Here is a 27,417-nt window from a genome sequence, read left to right as displayed (position 1 = left end):
GGGAAGTAGAGAATTTTTCAAAGGTTGGAGAGTGTACCTCTGCCTTTTTTTGGCAAGCTATGCTCTTGTCACCAGAACTGAGCAGGGCTGAGCACCACATTGCTTTCTCAGCAGAGAAAGGCATTTCACAAGTCAGATGGATACCAGGAGTGTCGGCACTGAAGAAAACCAAGACAGTAGGTAAGGGAAGATGGCTTTCTGGCTGTGCACCAAGGGCCTTGCCAGGATGCCACCTTCCCTATTGCCCATTTTTGTGCCAGTGCCAAATCACTTGTGCACAGCATGACAGGAAACAGCAGTGCAATGCTCCTCACCCACGTGCAGCAGTAAACATAGCATCAGGCTTGACAAGGGGACAAGATAAAGGATGAGTTCTGTTTCATTACAGTCAACATGTAGGCATCATATTATCTCAGTCATACCAAGACTAGGTAACTAAATTGCCAGGTCTAATGTTTCAGGTCACATCAGGGAATAGTTTTACCAGCAGATATAAAGATCGTCATTTGGAGAGGGTAGCACTCAAGGTCAGAGTCAGCAAATCCTCCTCTAAAAATAGACTCTAGTTGCAAAGCTAGTAAGGTTTCTTTTGTCGTACTGCTGCGCTTCACAGGACCCGCTTACCTACAGCACCCACCTAAGCTTACAGGTAAGACTAAGCAATATACCTTTTCTGTTGTACTTCTTGTGCTCCTTTTCTTCCTTTTATAACCTAGTTTAGTAAACCGGGGAGAGGATTGAGAGCTTTGCAAGGCAACTATTAATTTCATAAACTTGTTGCAGAGAAAAAAAAAGTTTAAAACTATCACAGCATCAGAAATGCTCTGAAGGTATAATTTATAATTTTAGAAAACCAAATTTGTCATGTTACAGGAATCACTTTAAAAATTAGATAATTAGATGTCAAAAGGGTATTTATTTTAGAGATAATTACAATTTAAAAGTTAGGAATAAAAATGCAATTTAAGATTTGTAACATCTGTCCCAGAATATTTTGCCTATTCTTCAATAATTACTCCATCCTCCAGTCAAATCTAACTTTTCCAATTGAATTGCAATTCTCTCAAATGATGGTGTGTCTTAAGTTTCTTTGGGCACTCTCACAATATTTAATGAAATCTCAGCTTAATCTGTTTTAAATTAACCAGTCCAGTCAACAATAAAGAATGAGGGCAAAAATAAGTTTTTTAAGTCATCAGTGGCTTAGAAATTCATTGAAATAACTGGTTAGTTTTGAATATTCACAGCAGGAGGGTCTGGGAAATAATTGCACAGAGGCTATGATTCTTCTGGTTTTAAGCTGTTTAAAGACAAATGCATTGGATGAACTATTTTACAGTCCTTGAATGCTTTAAGCACAAGAATGCAGGGGTAAAATAAAGGAACTGAAGTAAATGAATTTTGGTGAAGACTAGAACAGGAAGAGGGAACACAGGACTGTGTTATTCTTTGGCTAAGTATACTGCAGGTACCTGGGGAATTCCAGTTTTAGAATTCGCTTAATTCTTTTAGAGAAAAAAATTTTTGAAGGACTTCTCCTCTGTCCCAAGAAGTATTTGGAAAAGATTAATATTTTCATCCTCGTACAAGGAAGGGGGGGGGGGAAATAACCAAAAACAAGTCAAAAACACACCCAAGGAACCTTTGCAGCACCACAGCTCTTTGCAGTACCCTGGGGTGCAGCAAGTGTAAGGTTACACAGGAAAGCACACAGCTCTCTCCATGGCTGCTGCCAGCCTCTGGTGTCTTAAGCAAAACATCACGGGCATGGCATATAAGGGAGCACCATTTTAAATTCATTTAGTTAAATCATCTGACAAAGCAAGCCTATGTTACTGCAGCTGACCAGCTCTCAGCTCGACTGATGTACTTTGAGTCACAAAAAGCTTAGAAACCAAAGCACTGTTTACCCTCCTCCCAAGTGCAAACACTGCACTCCAGACAGCATGTGCATTGGCTTCTGCAAGAACTTTCCAGTTTATAAAACAGTCCTCTGCTTAGTCATACTCAAAAAGGGTAGGCACTTTTTCACCCTGAAGGGAGGTATGTGTCTGGCACGTGGGCTGGGAATGGAAGAACAGAACATTTCTTAAAAATTCAAGAACTTGCTCAGTGAAGATCCTTCTTCACTATTTCTGAAGACCCTCAGTCATTAGATCTGACTTTTGTCTGCCTTCAGCACTGTGCAAGTGCTTACCTGGAGACAGATTACAAAGAAGACTCAAGCTGTTTTCATATTTTTTTGAAAGTATAGAAGAACTGGTATTCTCCATCCTTATCTTCTCTCAGGTATTTCCCTCTTGTACATACTTGTTACAGACACTGTATCTCCATGAAGGTCTTATCTAAGGTAGTTATTAAACTGAAAGGAGGAAGTAAATAAAAATAAAAACATTATTTTTGCCGTTGTCTGGAAGGCAAGAAGGTCTCAGTTTTGAGTGGTTGGAAAATAGACATTTCAGTGGTGTTGAATTCTACCTGATAAATAAAAACATTCAAATAAGTCAGCTCTCCATGCAACATCAGAAAAAAATGGGAATCAATTCTTAGTAACAAGCTCTTCAAGCTCAAAAATAATTTCTCAATCAAAATTACGGAGTTGTTTTTCCCACTTTTTTGTTCTTCTGTCAAATTTAGCATTCATGGCAGTAGATGAACTATTTCGGGCCCTGGACTTGAGGGTCAAACCACCGATTAATTTCAAGGGCACCATGTTTATCTCCCCCTGCACTGATGCAGGTGTAAAGTCTAATGGATATGTCATTACTTCTGTAGGCTCCTCATGAAAGGCTCAGAGCTGACAGATAGTCTGCTTTCATTATTTTCTTTCCCTCCCTTGGCATCTTGGAAAAAAACTCCCAGAGATACCACAGCTTCCACTCCTTTCTCAGAGCTGACATGAGGAAAGAGGTAGGAAGCAAAATCTGAAAGCATCAAAACAGGAATTAGATTCAAATCTGCCTCCACATTTACAAACAGGTTATATATTTAGGTGTTTGCTAAATGTTGAAAACCTTCACTTCCCAGCTAAACCAGATAAATTTGTCATTGCTGGTATTTTCAAGGAGAAGTAGCTTTTAGATAACTGTGACTACAAAACCAAGCCTGGTACACTTGTGCACACCAAATTAAATTTAATAAAGTCAGTATCAAAAGCCCCACTAGCAGGTGATTGATGTCATATGGGCTGGGAGAACTTCCAATAGCAGGAAACATGGGTGGCAAAGAATTTCAACTATTCTGTTATATAAATATGGACTGAAGTGGGCATTAAGTCAAGGAAGCTCCATGCCCCTATGACAGGCAAGATAGAACAGCTCATACATCTGAAGGGAAGAGTGAGGAAAACTGTCCTCTGTCTCTGTTTTTCCTCCAACTTTTTACTTGTTTAGCCTCTATCATGGCATATTTTTTACCAATGCCACTGGGCTCTGACCTCATTGAAGATCAGGAGCTTCAGGCACACAAATACAGCCACAAGTTGGCAGCCAGAGTACATATGCTTGGGACAACAGCAGTGATGGAGAAACCCCCTGGGTCAGGGAGGGGTGCAGAAAAGAAAGGGAGAGGGTATTTAGGCCCTTGCAGAGGATAAGGGCAAATGCAATCCTTGTCTGTGCATGTCTGCTTTTTTCCTTTTCTTTTTAAGTCTCTACAGCTGACTTGGATCTTAACTCCCAGTCATAAATCTTGCTGAATTGTTTGGCATCTTTATACACAGCACTAGGGCTTGCATAGCATGTTGAGCCAAAGATATTAAGAAACACAGTATTTTGTTAGGTAGCTAATGACTTGTAGCTTTCAGTCTCAAAGTACTCAGAAACTTCCACTACATGTGGAAAACCAGCATTAGAAATGTACACACCATCACTGAAGCTCTGACAGTCACCTCTAGACATTAAGCTCAGTTTTTCTCCCCCATCTGTGGAATCACCAAACTGTAGAGCTCATGCCTGACATTCCTAAAAGCATTAAGTAACCCCCTACAAATTTTGTGGTGGGGTTGCACATCTCTCCTGTTGAACAAATTTGAAAGTGGGGACTACATTCTGTGACTTCACAGGGCTTTACTGGAAATTTTGGGTTAATTTGAATAGTTTAAGAGACTCCAAACATGGTGCAGAAGGGAAATCTTTCACTGCCATATTACTGCTTCAGACACTAGACTGTGTTCATGCTCTGAATTAAACAGCAGATAGACTGGCAGATTTTCCTTTTTCCCTCCCTTGCACTTTCTTTCCTCCCTCTCTGTTTTGTTAAAAATAAAATAAAAAAAGCTAAAGAGCTGCATAAGAAATTCCATCTGGCAGCTGTAGAGTGGATAGTGAACATAAAGAAGAGATTCCTTTGCTGTGCCTAATGCATGCTGCTTATCCAAATTAGCCACACAATTACTTCTATCAATGCAAAACTAGTTTTTTTTTTTTTTTTCTAGTGCACAGCACTTGAGAACGACTTAAAATGCAGTGTAATTTGCCACAGTGTATGTCCTGAAGTGGCTCACTAATGAAAAGAGGATTAACTCTCCATTATTCTGAATTACCATTTTGTGAAATCACTAACAATATTTTCATTTATATACATATAACCCAAGGGGGAGAAATATTTCAGCCATCCAAGTGATTAACAAATAAAATTTATTAGATAACATGCACTTTGGTCTTATTTATGAAGAGAAAAATTAGGGTATAAAAATGCAGATGACTGAATTTTTATCATCCTTGTTCTGATAACACACTTAAGCCCATGACAGCGCTGGCAGCTCAGCGTTCCCTGCACACGCTGGATTGAGCGGCAGAGCCCGCAGGATGTCGGGCTCAGCAGGTCAAATCTCACAGGCTTGAGCATCTGCAGGGCCCCACTGAGGTGGCCCCAGCCCTTGGCTCCTGACCAGCACCACAGGGTGGGAGTGAGAAGGTCTCAGCAGCTCACACAGCCTGGCCTTGGCATAGCCCAGCAAGGCAGGAGAGAAGCTGTGGTTTGGGCACAGGGAAAGAGTGGGATGAGCCACAGATTGCCCTGCCTCACTGGAAGGGAGCTTCTGGTACCAAGCTGGTACAGGGAAGCTGCACTGGTACATCATTCAGCCTGCACTAACTCATCTATAATGCAAAGTATTTTAGCCCAAATGAAGCACCACAGGGGGTGGGAGCCTGCTCCAACAAGCCTGTGCAGAGGTAACCCTGCAATCTGTCTGCCATCTGACTGCAATGGGTGAACACTCTGTAAGGGATGGTCTCCCTGCCCCAGAGGTCTGCAACAGAAATCTGAGCTTCCTCTGCCTGGGCTCATGCTGAACAGTCGTCCCTTATACCCACAACAGCATTAAGGATACCCACCCCAAAAAAATCCAGTCTACTTTTCACTTTTTTTTTCTTAGAGGGCTGGCCTAGGGAATAGTCTTCTCTCAGCTCTGTTTGGTGTACAGAGAATAACCACTAAGATATGAAGTTAGACATCTTTGATTCCTGGAAAAACACAAGCCCTTCTGTCCTTCTGCCACAACCAAACGTTTCGTGGCAACTAATGCCAGAGTTCAAATAGCAAACCAGTCCCTTTCCCCCCCTTTCCCCTCCTGTTATTTAAACTCTGTTACTTCTTACTTAGTCTAGAGTCAAATCTGAAATACATGTTTTATTAGAGGAATTTCAACTGATGTTTTCCTGTGCTCTAACTCAATTTAAAAATCCCCGCAGCAGATAACATTGGCAAGGCATAAAAGAACACAGTGTACTTGAAAGTTCAGGGAGCATATGGCTTCCCAGGACAGACAGAAACAAGTATTTCTCAGCAGTGGTCTAACTTTCAGAGTGCTACCCAAGCTTCCAACTGCGCTGGTGTTACAGTACCACAAACGATCATCTGCAGATGTAATCGCCCTGTTCCAAGGTGTAACAAATCAATACACTGTGGCAACCAACTGTGACTACTGATTACACTGCTTTCTCTTCTTCCCTTCCTTTCCTCCTCTCCCGTTTCATGGAGTCATGAATAAAAGTAGTCAGTCCTTCAGCATCAAAGCAACAGCCTCTCAGTTAAGATAATTCCTCAGTAGACAAACAGCAGTTCTTATCAAGTTCTAGATAACATCCTAATCACTCCCAAAGTCAGACTGCATTAGATTTGTATCTCTGATAGTCTAACAATATCTACAGATAATAATAAGTCTGCATGTAGAATTAGCATAATTCTGGAATGGTAAGGGAAAAGGCTGTCCTGGGGCATGGCTGCTGGGGCAGAGAGATGGGATTTGAAGCTACGCCACAGGCACACAAGACTAAGCCCAAGGTAAGTTTGCTAGAAGCTGGAATTCTCAGAGCCCTTTACAAATCTCAACAGAGGACCACTTAGCTAAACATCATCATCATGTTTTAGGAAGCTTGTCTAAACCACAGATCCCCTTGCCAGTGAAAGCAAGCCAATTTTTGAACAAAGGTGTACACTTTGCCAAACAAAAACTGACTCCACAATCTTGCACAGCTTTGGAGTAGGAAAACAGGAATCATTTGGTTTTTCCAAGTTTTGCAGAGAAACAGAACATGACAAGCACAAAAGAGCCCAAACTGAACTAACAAACCCCATGGGTACATGGGATGTCAGTGAAATATGGTCATCCTGCTTTCAGGAGAACTCTACAATAGCTGCATGAAGGCATTAGCCAGATTTTTGGAATTAAAAGGACACAAACAGCCAACACAAAAAAATTTTGGGAGCCACTACAGGATTTGTTGCCTGCAAGGTAGGTGAATTTTTGGCAGGTTGTACTTCCTCACTTCGTAAGATCAAGCCCAACTCCACATCTTCTTATTAGGAGTCTCCTACAGAACCCCAAGGTTCAACCTGTCCCTTCAAGAGAATAAGAGACATGAGCAACTGCTCCCCTGAGACATCAGGGAGTCCCAGTAGGAAAAACAAGACAGAGCCCACACATACAGAGATGACAGGAAAGTTTTCAGCTGGCAATATAGGAAACAGAAGAGTAGAAGAGAGTAGAACAGGTATAACCAACATTCACCTGAATACACATTTCATCTCCCTGCACTGCTGAAAATCACAAAAAGGATAAGGCTTTAGAAAATTCTTAATTAATGACTAAAAAAAATAATTAAATTTCCTCCACTCAGTTCCCCAGGTGCTTTAGACCCCAGCTCTTAGACCTACCAAATTCTTACCAGTGGATTTTCCAGGAAACAAATTCCCAGTGGAGACTGAACTTCAGTAATCACAAACCTTTGGCTTTTGTTCCGATTGCTGGTGAGCTCCTCTAACAACATATTCCTTGCTTAGTTTGGGGGGGGGCAGAACTCCAGGTGCCAGTCTGTGATTGCCACAGAGCAGGGTCATCCATCTCATACAAAGTGCAGCCCAGTCTCACCTGGGCAGGGCTGTTCCCAGTGTCCCACAGCTGGAGCAGAAGTCACTTGCTTTGTGCTTCCTCAGGTTAATGATCTGCTTTGGTTGCATTCCAGTTTCTTGCACATCCCAAGAGCACTACTCCATGGATAAAATGTCATCAGGAAGTTGGAATGCTGGGAAGAAAAACGCATACACAGCAATCAAAGTAAATCCTGAAGAGGACTACTGTACCCCAGGGGCATTTGACCTGGAACGACTCCTCTGGAAGGGATGCCCAAAGTACACTCACGTCAATGAAGTCTGGCCCAACCTCTACATAGGAGATGAGTAAGTGTACACAGTACATCTGCTCTACATAGGAGATGACTACACTGTAGTGTAGCTGTACACAGCTCACCAACAGAGCAAGGTGTTTTGAACTACTGACAGATGCCAGTGTTCAACAGAGCAATCAGAGCCTGGCATGGCCCTTACTGTTATAGGCACACAGTGTCTGCTGCTGCTACAAAAAAGCACAGGTTAAGTGTGGCTGGGTCTGCTGTTAAAGGCAGAGTAACAGGACTGGTTGTGGCACCACTGTAGGCTGCAAAAGTTGAAGCTCATTGTGATCTATTTTTAAATGGTTCGTATCAAGGAGTGATTTGTCATTAACCTCTGAATGAAAGTTATTCCACAATTAGCACAGCCTAAATGTGTTGGATCACACCTTAGGTTAGTTTAGGCCTAAAATGTAATTCTTGAAAAGTGACAAAAGAGACAGCTCACCCTGCAGTGGTATTTCTGAATTTCCAAGCTTGTGTTTGTGTACATGGAACACTGTGCATTTCCAAATTGCTCAAGAGATTAAAAAAAACAGAACCCTGTGGAAGGCAAAGCTGCAGAGATGTGTCTCACTAATCAGATCAAATGTGATGTGGAAAAAAACCCACAAAACAGACTTAGTTCTGCCGAGCACAGGACTAAACTAGAATTAGCCTATTCCAACAAGCAGAGATGACTGCTGCAGCAGGGAGATGTGCCATCAGAAAATCCCCAACCCAAACCCTGAGCAGAGCAAGAGAGTTTTCCTTACCCCTTAGGCATTATTGGTCCAATTCCCACTTTTCTCTACACTCTGCACTAACATGACATTTATTTTACACCATCACTGAAAGGCACAAGTAGGAGCCCCACTGGCTCCAAAGTTCTCAATAATTTTTTAAAAGGTTCTAAAATTCATCTGTTGCCAGCTTATAAAAGAGGAAAGATATACAGCTTTGAGAGTTACAAGACTCCTAATATCATCCACCAACTACTTCTGTGGCGCCAGAGGCAACAGAAAGACACAGGAGTTCTGGGCTTGGACCAAGCCAGGGCTCCCACTTTTAGATGTGGGGGTGGGAGTGTGTGTGTGTGGTGTGGGATAAAACAATTAAGTCACAGGAACAGCCTGGCCAAATGATTCAGGAACACAAGAAAAGGAGGTCTAATTTTCCTTTCCACATCCTACCCTGCCCCTCTTTTAGATATTTCTAACTCAAATTCACTATAAAGAACAGCCTCTTCTGGCACTTATTTCCTACTTTCTTGTTCAGAATCACCAGCAGAATTATTCTGAATGAAGCTGTTAAAAGAATTTCCCTCTTATCTCTGTGATGAAGCTATAGCTGTGCCCTCTGAACAAAGGGATTTAACAAGACAAGCAGTCAGTCTCTTAAGCACAGGACACTGAGCCTTTCCTGCAATCTTTCCTGTAGCAGTGGCTTGTTACACCTTGCAATTCAGTAAATGCTAGGAGGTGCTACTCTGAATACAGCACACACCTGGCACTTAGCATTAACTAACAAGAGGAACACAAACACAAGCTTCTTGAGAGGTACTTGGAGCTACACTCAGGCTGGGCAGCATATTTCTGCAGGGGACTGGTCTTACATCAGGAGGAAAACCAGTGGTGCTCCAAGGGGAAACAGGTCTCAGACATGACAAGATAAAAGAATGAGAAAACCAGTGGAGAAGGAAAAACAAGTGAGGAGCAGGTGGGGGGTGAACAGAAATAAAACTTTACCAGAAAATGCGACTCCCTAAAAGAGAATGACTATTGCCAGCCAGGTAAGGACAAACTTGACATGGGAGGGAATCTGAGACAAGAACTGGTCTGCAGGAAGGATGCAGCCTTTCATTACCAAAACTAAAATTTGATTTGAAACAGGCAAAGTCCAGAGACTTCCATAACTTTCCTCAGCCAGTTCCACATCTTACTTCTGACCAACAGCTTACCCCTTCAGTGTGGCAGGGCTTTTTGTATTGTTTTATTTTAAGACCTAGCTGTAGCACTGGTGGCCAAAGAGCTGCCATGGAGACACTAACAGATGTTGGGTGCATTTGCATCTTTAGCCATGCTAAATTAAGGTTGATCTTGAAAGAATTTAGTGGAACTCATCAACAAAATCAAGGGAACACGCATGCAAAGTTTATCTTCAGAGCCTTCACATCTGTGCTTTATTCCTGCCTCCTGCATTCACAAGGTTAACAGGACTTGTGACTGCTTATGGAAATGCTAATTAATTACCCTGACTAGTAACCACGTCTTCCTTCTAATGCAATACAGGCTATCAGGGAGCCCTGTGAGGCCACTCAATCCTTTTGTTACAAGGCTTTGCTGCAGATGTTGCCCAGAGGCAATGAAATCTCCATGAGCCTGTCAGACCCAGAATAATCAAAGCCTCAAAATATAACATGCTGTGTTCAGCTCCAATTGAAATTTTCCTCCAGCAAGTTCCAAGGACTTTTAAAGACCAGACACTGGAACTTGTATGAGACAGCCCAGTGATAGGAATAAAACACTTTGCCAAGATTTGATTCAACTGTTACCAGGATTAGTGCTTGCATGTATCCTCCTCACATCTAGAAGCCTTCTAAAGGGATAGAAAGCAGCTTTGTCTTGCTTTTATCTTTCACTGGTCACCTGCTTACTTCTACAGGCAGTTTTACTGGCTAATCCCAAACCTGCTTGTTCCACCCCAATCACCTGGAAAATCTCTGCCAATTACACATCTTGTAGTTTCTTCTTGCAGCTCTTCAGTGATGGCCTTATTACCTGCAATGATGTTAAGGGTTCCACATTTCTGAAGTTCAAAACTTGTCTTTCAGTTGAAAAGGTCCCCCAAGAATCTGTTTTCCTCTTAACTGTCCACTAGGTCTCATTAGGATTTAAGGTCTGATCACAGTTTCAGTTCTTCCTGTGTTCTCAAACTACTCCCAGAGGAAAAGAAGTCTTCTGGAGTCTAATTCTCTACAAGTATGAAAAATAATTTTCTGGATATGCAGCTGAACTGAGGTTGCACTTCATGGTCTGTGCTTGTCCCAGACTCATGGTCTTGAGAACAAATACAGGAAAGGTTTAACAAGACACACAAGTAACTCAAAACTACAAACTGGAGTGCATGATAATTAAGATAACTAACTAAACACTAAATACATGCTTAGCTAAAACTCATTCTATCCTCTTACCCTTCTGCAGAAAAACAGTACAGTATGGTTTTTTCCAAGTGACTAAGTAGAAAGACAATTTGCATTAACCTAGAAGGAAGCAGACTGTACTCACTCAGGGTAGAAAAGTTACTTCCTACCATTTAGCATTATCAACCCCTAGCACCTACACCAGTATTAATCATATAAAGAGAGAAGTGTATGCAGATTTAGATCATAACAACACTCTTGAGGACATAGTTTCAACTCTGTTAATATGAGAATCTGCCAATTGTAACAGCAGTTTAACAATCCAGAAAATCAGATCTGTAACACTGGACCATAAACCTCAAAGCTCCAATGGTTTCCAAGACAAGTAACACTTTCCCACAAAACATCTCTGTCTGTAGGTGATTTCTAACACTTGATGAGTGACTGAAGTCAAGACCAGGGAACTGACTAACTACAACACATGTGCCTGGAGCCTTTGCAGAAAGCTATTTCCTATATCTAGGTTGTATCACTTACAAAAACTACATCCACCATTTTGGGCTTTAGGAAAATGAACTACTAAATCTTTCTCTACCACATATTCTGAAGATCCTGTTCAGTATTTTCAGTGGTACCTAAAAATTCTTCTAATTCACACTGAACAGGAGGTATCCACAGAAACGGAGCAACACCTCGGAAGGAAAAGGGGATACAATGCTGTGCTATCTCTAGACTCCCTTAGTGCTGGAGTTACCAAAGAAAATTGGGTCAGTATTATTGGAAATTCTCAACATCTCTCCTCAGGAGGGAGAACTGCCAGATTTTCTTCAGAAAGTGTCAATATTGCCTATATTCAGGAAGCTTCTTTCTGACACTGACCATCTGGTAAATTATCATCCTGCATCGAGCCTTCCTTCAATGTTTAAGAAAATGGAAAAGTTTGAGAGAGACAATTCCTCTCCTAGTAACATGTTGCCTCAGATTTCCCTGTGTTTTGTCAATCTGGGTCACGACAATCTGTGGCTTTAACAGTCTACACTGAAACATCATTGCATTGCACAACCTTGGCATGAAGATTAAGAGGCTTGGCTCTACATAAAGTTTACAAGCATACCACTCATCTGGTTGACCAGTACCAGCTGTAAGGTGCTGACTTACCTGTGGAAGGAGTTGCTCTGCCCATACCCTCATCAGGTATTTTGGAGGATTACTGCCCTTCCTTCAGATGCACTTGTGTTTTCACCATGAGCTGCCTTCTCTTCCCTTTGTTAGTTGCTTTTAACATACTTAATACTTCATGTGGAGGTGCAGGCTGCAGTGTCTGTAAGTTGTTTTCCCCTCTCTTCCAACTCCATTGGTTCGGGCAACTTTCTGATGAAAGCAGCTGGGACTAAAGCTTGTTATGACAGTATTTTTGGAAAGAGAGAGTAGGGATTTGGTACACTGGAGACAGCAACCTGAAAGAAAGCATTTCTTTCCTGTTATAACTACTTACACTGTTGCTTCCAGAAGAAGGCAGAGTTTGCTGCAGCACTTGCTATTAATCCTATGAATCTTAGCCTTAAAACTGACACCAGGCACAGGTAAAGCCTTGGACAAGCCCTTTACTTGCCCTTGCACAACCCAAGAGATGTAACCATCTGAAAATGGATGACACTTTTGTTTGGGTCAGTTTTCCCTCTTGGTGAGTTTGTTAGTATCAATATATCCCTATGTAAAACTGATTTTATCTCAAATTTTCACCATTTAGGTGGCATTCCCACATCAAAGTACTCCCCCTTACCTCCAAACTTTAAAAACATGTTTATGAGTCCATCTGCCCCACAGTAAATGCAGGGTCTGATTCAGCAAAGCACTGAGCTTTTGCTTAACACAGAGGAAAGGACTTCTGGGTATGCTTAACTTTTAGCATAAGTTTATGTGCTCCAAACTGAAGAGCTCTTACATGGGACCAATCTGCCCAGTTCATCTCTTACTAAACTGAATTATACTGAAATTTTCACCATTATCTCCCAGTGGCACACTTCACCTTCCTTGCATAGGAACACATTCAAGACAGATACTGGAAACCCCAGCTGCGCCATGTAAAAGGAAATCAAGCGCTAATTGCACGGATGGTGGAGATATACAAAAGGAAAACAATTGTAAGAGCAGTCAAATGCTTATGACTTCACCTACACTGGCATTTGTAGCAAACTCTTCTTTAAAATGGCTACTTAAAATTCAACCATAATCACAAAAATGGAAGTATTAATTGCAATTTAATAGGACACAGCAGCACCCAAGGAGGGGAAAAGAAGAATATTGTTAGCTTGACTATTACATTCTGGTAGTGAGCCAAGTACAAGGAAAAAAAAAATCTGTGCCATTTCTAGTTGAAAGTGAATTAGAAACAAAGTTATAAATCCTTCAATAAAGTGTGTGAATCTTATACCCCTGAATGATCCTAAGCTATTAGTAACCTCAACCAATTGGATATTTTCAAGTATTTATGCTTGATTTATTCCTCCCTTTCCTCTAAAATACTGATCTCTCAGGCATGGTAAAAACTGCAAGGAAGACCAAAAGCATTCCCCTCTCCTTGGGGTGTAACCAGAACAATCATGCATGATGAAACACAAAACCCCCTTAGGCTCTGATTACAGTGGGCAGACAGAGGGATGCTTTCACAGTGGCATCTACACTACAGATTCAGCTGAAGTTGGAAAGCAAGCCAGTCCTTCACTCAAAGCCAGAGCTCACCGATGGCCAAACCCAGTGCAAGCAGACATGTCGAGGGGCACAGTAACATTTCTATTTACAGGCACATAGGTCCCCTCTGTGAGGGCTTAACAGACTGCTTCTTGCTCTCTGTTAACTGGCAATCAACAGATTGCAGACCCAGAACGACCTCAAGTTTAACTGCCTATATTATGGCAGAGCCTCAGCACAGGTCATCTCTGCCTGGTAATATTTAAGATCAAAGTACAAAGTGAAAACATGGCTGATGGGAGTTGAAAAGGAGACAAACTTGACCCGCTATGAAAAGTGGTAGTCCAGCTGGGCTCTTTGCCTAGTTTTTGGGGACAGATTTTACAAGGAAAAGAAAGAAAAAAAGAGGAAAAATTTTCAAACAGTAGCGAGATCTTCTATGAAAATATGATTATCCAGTGCAAGACTGGGGGGATGGTGAGAAAGAAGAAAGAGGATAAAGTGCTTTCTAATCTCCGTATTAGGTTTAAAACTAAACATTTCTGCTCTTCAAAAAGACAAAGTGTCACTTCAGCTTTCTTCAAAAGATGCAGATTCTAAAGCCCAAGGCAAGTACCTCTTGCAGTCCAATGAACCCTATTTTCTATTACACAACAACTGTTTCTTCATATGTCTACACAACATTATACGTTAGAAACCTTAGGAAAAGCTTTTCATAGAAAAAATTGTCCAGGATATCTTCTGTAAGGAAGGTGCTTGACATTCTCTTCACAGATTGCATGCAATAGCTCAGCCTGCAGATGCACTAGCTACAGAGCCACAGGGCCCATACTGACCCTGCTCCATATAGACAGGGCAAGTATTTCAGGTCTTTGTTCAACTAACAGGTTCTACAACACCTACACACAGTTTGAGTGATAGCTATTCCAGTGAAAATGTGAAGAACTTAACAGATTTGAGTGCTCAACACTGAGCATTCATTTTCTTGAAGTTTTTCAGATTAGCAATGTCAGTAGAAAGAAGAAAATGTGTATCTATATAATAAAGAAAACAATTTCATTGGGCAAGGTTCCATTCACTCTAAAGGGTATTGCTGAATCAGTTTGCATATCAAGCACAATTAAAAAGCAGATGACATTTTAAAATCAGCCTATCCCAAGCATTGAGGAGAACAGCATAAATTCTTCAGTGTCAAAGACAGAGGAGTAGAAAACCTCCTAACTATTTCCTTGGTACACTTGCAATTTGCTTTAAAAAAAAAAATTATTTCAGAGAAATCGACTTAGTTACATTTGAGCATTTACAACGGGTTTTTTGCAACAGCATTCAAGGTTGATTCACTGCTGCTTTGGATTCCATTTCTAGCCCAAGTCATGGGAAACAGAGGGAATTAAGAGAGTGTATATACAATGTGTATATTCCTAAACTCCAACAGGTCAAGGGCAAAAGAACAGCTAATGCATTTGTGGTGCAAAACCAACACCAAACTGCCTTGCCTTTGATGAAATAAAAAGGCGAAGCATTAAGTTCATCATGGGCCCCAAATTCACAGAACGCAGCTACAGGCAAGACTAGGAGGTGGAAGGGGAAGTTCTCAGGAGCTTGGCCAGGCTGAGATGACTGCTTATGCAAGCTACTGAAAGACAGTATCCCTTCTTTTTCTGAATAGCTATTGGAACAGAGGCCACCAAACACTGAAAAATGAGATCCTAAGTCACAGAACACGATTAAGTGTGACCGTCAGAAATAAATGCATTAGTTGTACCCACTGTGTCAAAAGGTAATCTCCAATCAAGGAAACAGGAAAATTTGATTTCATATAAATACGAGTGCCAAATGTTAATGATTGTCAAGCAACCTACTGTTTGATGATGTCCTTGCTCAGAAAAACTCGATCATTTAATTCAAATGCTATTTATTAGCCCGAGCAATGCCTGCAGAAGCCAAAGCCTGGTAGTACTTACAGTCCATCAAAAACTTCATTTTTCTACTGATCCTAGCTACTCCACAGTCCTACTTACTACTCAGCATGTAGGTCTCCACTTGCAGGAGTTCTAGTTGAGCACAGATGTCTGACCTGAAGCCATCAGCCTCACACAGTTTGTTGGATACACGCTTTGGGCCAAGTCTGGTGAATGAAGAACATATTTCAACACCAGGGAGACAAAACAAAAGTTGACTTGAAAGCAGGTACATCAAAATAAAGAGTAGTAGTTATTCACTACAACCTTACTCTTTAGCCAGGACATTTAACTTGGACATTTAATTTTAAATACTGTCCATAGCCCAATACAAGGGGAAGGAGTGGGCACATTATTTAACGTGAGGTGAAGGTGACAAGGTACAGCACTGGCAGCAAGATGCTGCTGCTTCTCTGTCCTCCAAAGTCTACTGAGCTTATTATGTAGGCATCACTACATTAACTGGAGCTATTTACTTTTTCCATGATTTTATAGGTGACTTATGAAATTATTTCCTAGCAAAAATACAACTAATGTCAAGACATTATAATTCCTGACCAGTAAGGAAAGGAATTTCTGCATGTCTACTCAGAACAGCCAATTATCATGAGCTTAATTTACATAAGAGCAAGCACAGGTAAAACCTTCAGTATCCATATCCATTAAATGTTCTAATCACTAGGTCCTTAACTGCTCAAAGAGGGTTTTTGACTTAGAGGCTGGAAAGGCAGTGAATTTCAAGCTATTCTGGGCTATCATGGCTAGAATTATGAAAAAACAGGTAGCCCAGCACAATATCCTGTGTGACAGCAGCTGCATTTACACATGGGAATGTTGAGGAAACATTCCTGGAGAAAGGTACTTTTGGTTGGAAAAAGCTGCTGCACATCATTCAGTACTTATGTGAAAATATATTAATGGAATAAAGCCTATGTTTTGTTTTTTTTTTTTGTAAAAAGCTTAATAGTTTTCCTAGGCACTAATGAAACTTGACAGCTTTTTCAGAACAAAACTTCTCAAAACTAAAAGCTTTCTGTAATGGAACAGAAAAAGTTTTACATGCCTGTCCACAAACTCTGTATTTTTTGAGGAATTTCATCCTTCTGGCAAGCACTTAGCATGGGTATTGAGCATACAAAAATCTAGGATTTCCTCTCCTATCTGACTTCCCTTGTCCAAGGAAAGAGAGGACAAGAACATATGAGAACATTTGGTCAAGCTACTAATATATGACTTTCAGCTTCCTCTGAAAGCTAATATCCAATTTCCATATTCAGTTCTTTTTGCTTTAGACCTCTGGTTTGACCAAACATGACAGTAAAATGTTCACAGAGGGGTGGGTTTTTTAACATTTTGTTTATTTATTTTTTAAAGAAATGGAGAAACACTCAGTAACTTGTTTTGGGGAAGAACTTCTTTTTGAATACCAGATGATTTTACTACTCACATATTACTGACTTTTTTATTAGTTCTGCAATACCAATTGATGGGACAGAAGGGGAAAACAGCATTCGTGGGTGCTGTTTCAAGTTCTGCCACTTGATTTGCTTTTATGACTTTAAATAATTCATTCTATTTCTTTTTCTAGCTCAGGTTTCTTCTTGTAAAAGATGGATAGAAGCCAGTACTGCCTACATTACAAAGGCAACAGGAAAATAAATTAATTTTCAACATGCTCTAAGGACCTGGGAGATATAGTTATGAACTCCAGAAAGATTATTCACTCCAAATGGCAGTATCTTAAGATTCTTAAAAATGGTAAATGATGCCTTATTACAGCATTATCATTTACATCTTTAACATTTAGAATATGCCAAATCAGAGGTTTTCTTATTTTCTAGCTTGATGAATAAGAAGCTTCTTGACTTACATGACAGCTCTTGTTTTAACAGAAAAACTGCATTAGATCGCTACAGCCTGGAGAAGGAGGGATTCACCCACATCCTCAACGCAGCCCATGGCCAGCGGAACGTGGATACAGGACCAGAGTATTATCACAACATGGCTGTGGAGTACCATGGAGTGGAAGCAGATGATCTCCCCACTTTCAACCTCAGCCAATTCTTTTATTCAGCTTCTAAATTCATTGATAATGCGCTTCAGGATGAAAGAAGTAAGGAGGGTGCTGAAAATGGTTAAAAACAGTTCAACATTTACTCCAATTAAAAGCATAGTTCCACAGCATTTAACCTTGTAGGAACGAAACAAGTCCAATACAGGTTAACAGAAAATACAAAGCTAATAGTAGGGAATCAGCTTAAGACAAGGTAGTGATGTGATTAGGACCTTTCTCACTAATAATAGCCCAAGAGCCCCTTACCAAGCACTTCGATAAAAGTCCTCATCACAGGTGTCCTGTCTGATAAAGACTTTTTGTTGTTGTTTTGACTCTGTCATAAACACATCAGAGACAACTGGGCATTGCATGGGAGCCACAAATTAGCTGTTTTTTCTTCAAATTATCCTTATTAACATAGGTTTAATGAATATTAGTTGCGTAGCAGCGGGAGTAGGACACAAGTGCTCCCAGAGATTCCATGCTGTCACTCCACAGCTTCATGCTCTACAGCATTAGATTCACTCTATAAACATAGAAACCTTCCTACCTGACCATCAGATCTACCCCAACCTATAACATTTATCTCTCCGCCTTCTTCCAAGCAGCAGGGAACCAAAACAGCTCTGACAGCAGTAATCTAGAAACATTTCATTAAAGTCTTTGTAATTTCTCTGCTTGATTACTACAATTCATTATTTGCTGATCTCCAGCAGTGTTCTATCAGAAAGCTTTACACTGATGTGAAGTGCTACAGTTAGGCCTCATACTGACTTTCAATATTACTCCTACTCCTTCCCCCCTCATACTTGTTAAAAAAAAAATAAATCTCTACAGGATATTTTACCAGAAACCAGTTGAGAAACTCAAGACTTTCCTGCTGACATATAGAGACCTTAATATCAGAGGGTCAGATATCAAGTTTCTAGCCTTGTGTCAGCTTCTGTTCTTGCCTGTTTAGCTCAGCTGTAGGCAGCTACTACCTGACTTGCTTCCAGTAGCCAGCCAGGCCTTTACAATTCTACCCTTTCAGCAAGTACAGTCCACAGCAACAGTCCCTTCCCTTGTTCTGGAGAAAATCTTGAAAGCAGATCAGTTTTAAAAATCAAAGTCCTAATAGCAAGAGAAACTGCTCCAGGAGCTTACTTGCTTGTGAAGAAATGTACCTGGCATTTCAAAAAGTACGTCTGAAGCACTGCCTTTGGAAAGGAGTGGATAACTAACACTCACCCGTGTCTAGCCATGGCTGGAGGCCAGAGGTCAGAATCAGACTGGAGTAGCTGGAATAAGAAATGCAGACTTTCTCATTCCCACCACCCTCCTGTTCCTGTAAGACCTTTGTCTGCTGTACTGAGGTAGAGAAACAAGCACAAGGGAAGCAGCAAAGGCTAGGAAAAAACCCTTGCATTCCAATAAATATTGTGGCAGGAAAGGACGAGGTGGTGCGGGGGAGTATTAACCTTTTTGTTTCAAAATCACATCAAAGTCCAGGAAGTTCTGAGACAGTATCAAGCACCAGTCCAGCACTGAAACATGAAACCAAAGCCAAAAATGACTGAATGAACTACAAAACAAAAAAAGTAGGTACTACCAACTGCAATAATTTCTGTAACTGTGCAGTGCCTGTCACATTCACAGGGCTTTTAAACAAGATAGAGAGCTAAGATCTATTCTGATGGAGACCAATAAAATAAAGAACTACTGTAATACTCATGAAGAAAAAGAGGAAGTTTCTAACTTTATCAGGAGGGAAAAGCACACTACATGTATGCACATCTTATCCCAGCCAAAGACCCACATAAAGACACTATGCATGGCCCAGGGAGACACTGAGGTTTAAAAGCATGACAATGGCTTTCCAATAAACATTTACAGAACAGAATGACTCCAGAAGCTAGACTGAAGAGTGGACTGATGCCTCTCAGAGAGAAAAGAGTAGAGGCAACTACTGCTCTCCTCCAAGAACATAATTGCACAATTTGTGGATGCACATCTAGTGTAGAAAGGTGTTTTGCATTTCAAGTGCCTAATGAACAGGCTTATTTGTGTGCACCTTCCTGACTGACAGAGCATCCAGATTCCTAAACAGGATTTTATACTAAGTACTTATCTCCAGTGGTAATGACATGGGACTCCAGCATGTAGTGTTAAATACTTCTGACCAGTAACAACATTACACTGCTTTGCTGCTTTGTATTAGAACTGAGCAAATATAGAGAGGGAAAAGGGGGGAAAGACATAAGTTTCAACTTATGTGACCAGAATGTATGTATTAATGATCTATGTTTTTTTACTTCAGCTGTATTACACTGCTTGGTATGTGACCTTCAGCCAGCCAAGTGATCAAATTAATTGAATAGATGCCTGCATAAAATTATTTTTGCTGGGAAGGTGCTCAACAGCCAATGTTATTGAAACTAGTTGTCATTCAAATGAAGAAGGCTCTTTCTGCAACAGACCAGAAAGCTTGGCAATTTGGATGCTGCCAAAACAGTCCTAATGCAGTAATTCTGACTTAACATTCAAGATCTTTATGATGGTAAAGAAATTCCTTGATCAGAGTAGTATTTGCAGAGTTTAAGCATGGGCTGCTAGACTTAAGAACAGTTATAAGTTTTACAGGCAAACTGTAATGGTTCACAATTATGCATGCTGTCATTCAGCTGTGCATAAAGCTTTCCCAAAACATGCAATTCAGACCATAGGACAGATTAAAATTTTTATCAGTGAGGCCTCACTAACATGAAAGGAAGACATTATTTTAAGAGGCTTTTAGGTTCCCTATTATGCTACAGATTTAGTACTTATTCCTTTGCAATTTTAGTTCCTCAAGATGTAGAAGGGAATGGCACTTTCACTCCATGTGAAAATGTCACAGGAAAAATACATTAAAGACACAGACAAAAAAAAAACAAAGTGAGAAGAAACATATGAGACAAAGACCCCAGGCATTTGACCAAAGACACCTCAATATTCATGGCTCCATCTTTGCTGCATCAAGAGAGATAAATTTTCAAGAAACACAAATCCAAGTCAAGTGAACAAAATAGTGACCTGTCACCACTCAGCAGACCTCTACCTCTATGCACTGATACTGGATATTCAGGCACTCCTTGAAGGATATAAGTGGTCAGGATCTGCAAAAGCAGACTCCTTTCTGAGGAAAGAAAGTTCAGAGTGGTCTTTGCGCTAGAATGAAAGAAACTACAAAACAGCACAGAAGAGATGTGGCTCTGCAGAAGAGTACCAGTGTTTTGCTGTAACAGGCAGTCAGATCTTGACTATTCACACACAGCAAACAATAGACTTCTCTTCCAACCAGCAGACAGTTCAGAAAATTATACAGCCCTTTTTTGCCTTTGTTAACAATATAAACCCACGTTTTCTCCTAGACCCCCTGCATTTGCCACCCACACAAAGCAAAGCATTCCTTGTCCTATCATGTATTTTATCACCTCAACAGCAACCCATTTACAAGGTGGGAAGCTCTAAAGAGAAGCAGTGAAGGGTTGAACAAATGAGTTTTCATCCATTTTAAATATTTGCAGTAATAATAGAATGGATTATAATTTTCCAGGAGAGGAAGAGGCACTTTTAGTTATCAGAAGGACTGGAATTTTGCCAAGATGCCTCTAAGACTATCTGCTGGGATTAGGATGCAGACTGTAACCATTAATCCTCTAGTGTTGGCAGTTCTTGATGCATCCATTACCCAGCAATGCTCCTTGTGCCAAGACATCCTCTTGTGCCTGGAAGTAAAGGAGTTAATCAGCAAGAGTCATGGCTTTGCACCCAACACTTCTCACTAGGCACAGCTCACAAAGATAAACTATTATTGGCCCTGATACTGTTGTGTTTTTTTTTTCTCCTGTGGCAATTGCTTAGCAGGGTGTTAAAGAGAATGCTCCAGATCTACTTCCTTCAGCAGTTCAACCCTTTGTGAGACCCCCTCAAGGGCTTTGAATCATTTTTGGAAATCTTTTGAAGTGTTTCAAAACCTGTCAATCAGGCCTTAACCACTTACTGTTTTCTTTCTCCACGTCCCACAGACACTGCAAACATGGAAGTTTCCACTTTGACTTACCACCTTGCTAGTATCCAAAGCCAAGGACTCTCTGCCTCTGGAAGCCTCAAGTTAAACCAGGCAATGTCACAAAGCTAAATCTAAATCTCAAACCACATTTATCCAGAGATGAAAACTATTGGCAAAGACACTGCATTCACAGGATACAAGACAGGCTCCTACTGCAAGGAGATGAGCATATTAGAACACTCAGAGAGATGATGGTGGGTGGTGGTGGTGAAATAATACTTTCACTAAACACAACAGGGTGACTAGCCAGAGATTTCTACAGAAGCATTTCTACAGTGTAAGAGGTGGTTTCTTTCCACCCCCTGGTTATATGCCTATGGCCTTTCTTATCCTCTGCCCTCAAAAACAGGCATAAAGTGATGCAATCTAGATCTCAAAGCACATCACTGTCAGAACAACAAAACAAATTCAAGTTTGGTTACTTTGTGTCTAGCTAAGTAGAACTGAGAAAGGCACCCCACATGCATCCCATTTATCCTCATGGAAGGAGGGTATGATAGCATACCAAATCCTCCCACACCCTTGTGCTTTGTTCATTATTCCCAAACACAGAATTACATGCACACTGTTTGTGAGGCATGTAAGACTGGGCTGCAGTAGAGCTTGCTATGTTACTTAGTGCAAGGCTGTAGCCCCTGGACCTTCTCTGTAAGCTTTGTTCACAAATAAAAAGATACTTGGTTTAAAATTAAATGGATCATCTCTACTGTAGATGCTGTTCAGTTACTACAGTAAGGTTTACAGCCTCAGATTCCCCACATGTGAAAAGACAGGCCTTACAAATTGCTGGTAAGGGTATTCAAACCATCAAACAGAGCAGGGGCACTACAGAAACCTTCACTGTCAAAGAAAAGGATTAACAGTGTCACCTCTGCATCATTTCTCTTTGTTCCCACAGACAAGGTCCTGGTTCACTGTGCCATGGGTCGCAGTCGCTCAGCCACACTGGTCTTGGCTTACCTGATGATTTACAAGAACATGACAGTGGTGGATGCCATTGAGCAAGTGTCAAGACACCGGTGCATCTTGCCAAACCGGGGCTTCCTGAAGCAGCTGAGAGAACTGGACATAGCGCTGGCACTGCAGAGGAGGAACAGCAAAAACAGCCTACCCCCTGACGGCGAGCAGAACAGCACCACCATCTAGTATTGCTCCTGGCAGGGCTGTGCTGCTGGAAAAGAAACTCCGTAGAAGGAGGGGAGGGGAAGGTGTAGTTAATTACACAGTCACAAGGATCATTTGTTATTTGCTGGAAAAAAACAAAGTCATTTCAAATGCTGTCAAGATGAGAAAGAAGGGAGGCCAAATTTAAAACCCATCGTCTTAGAAAGTTCCAGCCTTAGCAGAATTCTTTGTTACATCAACAAATACGTTTCTCTCTCTCTTTGTGCTTTTACAGCACAAAAACTTAAAACTCTCCTCTAGCTGAGTACCCCCAAAATCCTGATCCTAACCCAAGGACACTGCCTTTAAACAAGTGCAGCTAGGCACTCCTGAAGAAATTTAGCAAGAAAAAAAATAACTGTTTAGTCCAGAGTCCTGAAGGATTTCACAGGAGTTTGCCTTTTTGTTTCCTGCCATCTCCATGTCTTCTTTCAGAACAATAATCTACAGCAGCATAGTGTTTAAAGAGTCTCCACAGGAGGATCAACTACTCAGCTTTCACTGATGTACTTTGCAGCACACCATGCAAACTAGAAACAAAGCAACACCCTTGACAAGGTCAAATGCATAAGCAGCTACAACAGACAACAATTTAAGGAGATACATACACATGACATTTTGGGAGTTTCAGTTTTAACTTGCTTAACTTGTCCTAAATCCTTCAATTACCTACATTTTATAAGGTTCTATCTATACATAAAGAAGTGCCTTTACACTGTTATGAGGAAGTTCAGTGCTGAACATGTGGAGCCCTAATATAGCCCCTAAATAACTATGGATTATAACCAGTTCTAATGAGGTTTTAGAAAAGGCATGAGACACCAATGAAGCCTTTAAAAAATACCAGTGACCTGACTACCCTGGAAAAAGCTGCTGCTGGGCTTCCAGACACTGTTTATACTTATCACTACCACATGTTTCCTCCTATCTCAGCTTTAGTCACCTGAATAGGTCATTATGCTCCTATATAGTTGCATTCGTTAATAATATCATTTGTTGGCAGAAGTGGTACAAATACACTAATGGGGACACCAGACCTACTTTTCTGCCCAACCTTACTCCATTTACCCTATTCGACATAAATTATCAAACTGTGTTTTGACACAAATGAGAGTTTTGCCACCCCAGCAGTATTTGACATTTTTAAAATATACTTTACAGGAGGATCACAATTAAGCCATGTTTACCTTTCCTGTATCTGCTAAAAGCTCAAGTCATCACCCTCTCCACCAGAATTTTGCCTATTTCAATGTATCAGGTAAGAGCTATTTGCTGCCTCAGTGCCTGCAAAGAATGACTTGGCCATCAAGCACACAGGAAAGTTCTCCTGGTCTTTACCACCTGACACAAGACCTTGCAACTTCGGCGCAGTAAGAAGTGTAGAAGTCTTGCATACTTAAAAAAGAAGAATACAGGGCACAGACGCAACACTGAGAACTGTGAGTATACGCTACAAACCAGAGTCGAGCACAACTTTATACCATTTTTATATATGTGTTAACAGCTCTTCACAGGCTAGCCATCTCTAGTGTGAAGACTTCCCTATTCTTTCACATCTTTTTGGGGCCCAAAACCCAGGAAATCATTCATCTCTAAACACTAACTGTAGCCAAGGCTGCAGACACCCATAATACAATGCTTTTGATTTATCATTTGTATTTATCTGCATAATAAATACCTTATCTTTAAATTCTCAGACTGCAATTAACTACTGCTAAAAAACAAATGAGGCATCAAAACATGAAAAATATTCATGGTAGAGACACACAAACTCTGGGACTTTCAGCAAATTAAGTATCTCTACACTTAGATTGGGGGGGGGAAAAAAGCCCAGAAAAAAAACTAGAAAAAATAGGGAACTTGGAAGTAATCTGACACTTCATAAATAAATAAGCACTCACAGTATGGGGTTAGAGTAAAAATATTTTCAGATGAGGTCCCTCAACTCTTTCCATCTACTTCCACAGACATTCAAATGTAACTTTTTAGACCACCTTAGTGTCTACTGCAATTTAATTCACAAACTCAAACATGGAACAGTTCTCCCAGCCTTGTGTTAGACAAACCTGCTTTCAGATGCATGGCCCTGTTCTTTCATTTAGGCTGATGGTGAAAGCTGAACACTCTAACCTCCATGGCAGCAGCGTGTTTCTTCTCATTAGCTTTACAGACAGGAATTCTGTACCAAATGATACACCACAAGATAACAAATATCCACCAGGATTTCCCTCAGTCAAATTACATGTATCCTGCCATATAGCTTGATGACTGTTGTAACTGAAAGAGGATTTGTTGATTTACATGCATAATTGATCACTCTCAGCTCTACAGCCAGGGCCATTCTTTCTAGTTACCATGCTGGATATAAATGTAGTTTGTTTCCATCAACCAGCCTGCTTGATGGATAAATTAACAGCTGATAAAACTGAAAGATATTGACAGTGATCTAATATGAAAGATTAGTATGTTTAGCAGCTCATCATTTCTGCTTATATCACAGAGATTCTTACAAAGTTAGTAAAAAATGGGTTATATTTTGTCCACTGTGAGGGGATCAGGTAGCCTGAATGCAACAACACTTACCATTCCTGTCTTTACTAAAGGGCCAGAGTGCAGTTTTCAGTACTGCCTTTTGACAGCTTCCAGAGGAAGTATGTTCTGCTTCAAAGACAAGTAAATATCTTCCCTAGAACCAGGTCTTGCCTGAAGGACTCAGCTGGTACAGCTGTGCCCATTAAACAGCTCTGAAGTAAACATATTTCTCATTTACTTCCCAACTTTCTTGCCTACCATTCTCCCAGAATCCATTAGACTAAATCAGAAAAAGCAGAAGTTCTGGAACATGTGACTTCCACAAAGCAGGCAACTCTTGCAAGCTGCTAAGTAGCTACTAACAAGTGTTAGCAGCACTGATTTCATCTACAAACCAGGTCTGTAAGAAACATACACAGAACAAGGCAAGTTTACCTCTTTCTTGCCAATCACGAGTGGTATGGAGTATTCTATTTGTCAAACCAAAGACTAAGATTGCATGGGCAAGGAAGCCTCCTGCATTCCACAAGAATAACCTATTGCAATTCTGTGAAGAATTTTCTGGGGACACTAAAAGAAAGGGCTAATTCTCATCTGGGATGGTGTTAGACTACATAGTCAAAACTGACACTGCAATGGGTACACAATACATAAAACAAGTATATCTGTAAAGGAAAAGACAGCCTTCTTATAAAACAAATTTTAGTGCAATTCATAGCTAAATAGTCACTACAGGAAAAGATGTAGCAAAGCTCCTCATCCTCCTGACAGGAATTCAATTCCAAAATAAAAAAAACAGATTGGAAACTTGCCTGTTGCGCACACGCTATACATAATTTTCCAACCAACCTTTAATTCATATATTGCAAATACAGAATTTTGGCAATATACTGGAGTCAGGATGCTCTGTTTCAGGTTAGCATAAATTTGAAACAGTAAGAAAATCTGATTTGCTTTTATGTTACAGGCTTCGAAACTCAAAACTAAACAGCAGCAGATAAAAGACCCAGGTGCCTTTTTCATTCACTGTAAAAACACACAAATGAAAAATCACAAAGCATACTGCTACTTTGAGATGCAATTATTTAAAAAGATATGGTCCTCGCTAAACATACTTGAAGGCTGCAAATAACTGTGTTGAGTTCATCTTTCCCTTTCCTAAGCATAAAAAAGTTGACAGTTACTTTGTGAAAATGAAAACATAATTTAAGAACTATTAATACTCTCTGCCTTTAATAAACAAATTTGACAACGTAAGTGGCATGAACCAAGATCTTTGTTGTATTGTGCTCTCCTTATCAAGTGTTCTGAAATCCTAAAACACAAGTTACTCCAACTTACCATTTCATCAGCAATTTTGGCTCCCATTCAGATCCACTATCTTAACCTGCTGCTCCCCTGTACTAGAACTGAACAGGTTACACGCATGAATCTGCAGTATCAGTTTCTTGACTTGGCAACACCATACAGTAATGGTTTTATTTGAAGAAACACACATTTTTTGACATTTGGGTATGTGAAATACTACCTATAAAGCTGCTTTATATACTGGAACAGGGACACAGTTTTCAGTCAAGATGACCAACGCTTTCACCTCAGCCAATCACCTTCCTGCAGTGTCAATGGGCTAGAGGGGGAATTCAGTGGCAACAATCACATTAGAAGCATTTTGAAAAATTGTGACAAGGATTTTTTTCTGGTGTAGATTCACACATACCACATTTGAACTTGTCCACTCACAAGCTACATGTATAGACAGTCTTCTTGATATTTGGAGACCACCTACTGCTAGATTAGAAGTGTTCATCTATATGTGTATGTTTGTGTGCACCCATATCCATATACACAGAATTTGCATCATCTTGTCGCCCAGCAACAGTGACAAAGGAAGAGATTACAATTCTATCATTAAAATACAGTTCAAACACCATGTCAGTTACTATCATATATCCTTTTATATATATATATATATTAACACTTTCTATAGGAAAGAAGTTTCATACATTAAATATTGACAACCTTTTAGTGTATTAAATACATATTTATTCAATATTTTATTAAGATTATTTAAAAAAATAATCTTAGATACTCTTTATTTTCACAAGATGTATGCAATTATGATGAGT

At 40.4% G+C, this 27,417-nt stretch overlaps 1 protein-coding gene across 2 annotated transcripts; it reads left to right on the top strand.

Annotated features, from left to right (window-relative positions):
- The first annotated feature begins 368 nt into the window (after positions 1-368).
- On the top strand, positions 369-26,548 carry DUSP29 (dual specificity phosphatase 29). Of its 2 annotated transcripts, XM_051800994.1 has the most exons (5): positions 369-649; positions 6,626-6,739; positions 7,470-7,683; positions 17,339-17,559; positions 22,494-26,548. In XM_051800994.1, the coding sequence occupies exons 2-5, from the start codon at positions 6,646-6,648 to the stop codon at positions 22,739-22,741; spliced, it is 777 nt and encodes a 258-aa protein (XP_051656954.1). In that variant the 5' UTR covers positions 369-649; positions 6,626-6,645; the 3' UTR covers positions 22,742-26,548. The 2 variants fall into 2 exon arrangements, with proteins under 2 accessions (XP_051656954.1, XP_051656953.1); XM_051800993.1 differs by lacking the exon at positions 6,626-6,739 and having other exon boundaries at positions 381-649.
- Positions 26,549-27,417: the final 869 nt, after the last annotated feature.

This window comes from Manacus candei, unplaced genomic scaffold, assembly GCF_025592945.1.
Source record: "Manacus candei isolate 608988 ecotype Guabito, Panama unplaced genomic scaffold, ASM2559294v1 h1tg000050l, whole genome shotgun sequence".
Classification (NCBI taxonomy): Eukaryota; Metazoa; Chordata; class Aves; order Passeriformes; family Pipridae; genus Manacus; species Manacus candei.
Note: the sequence above shows the minus strand (reverse complement) of the source record. Positions and strands in the feature narration are given on the sequence as shown.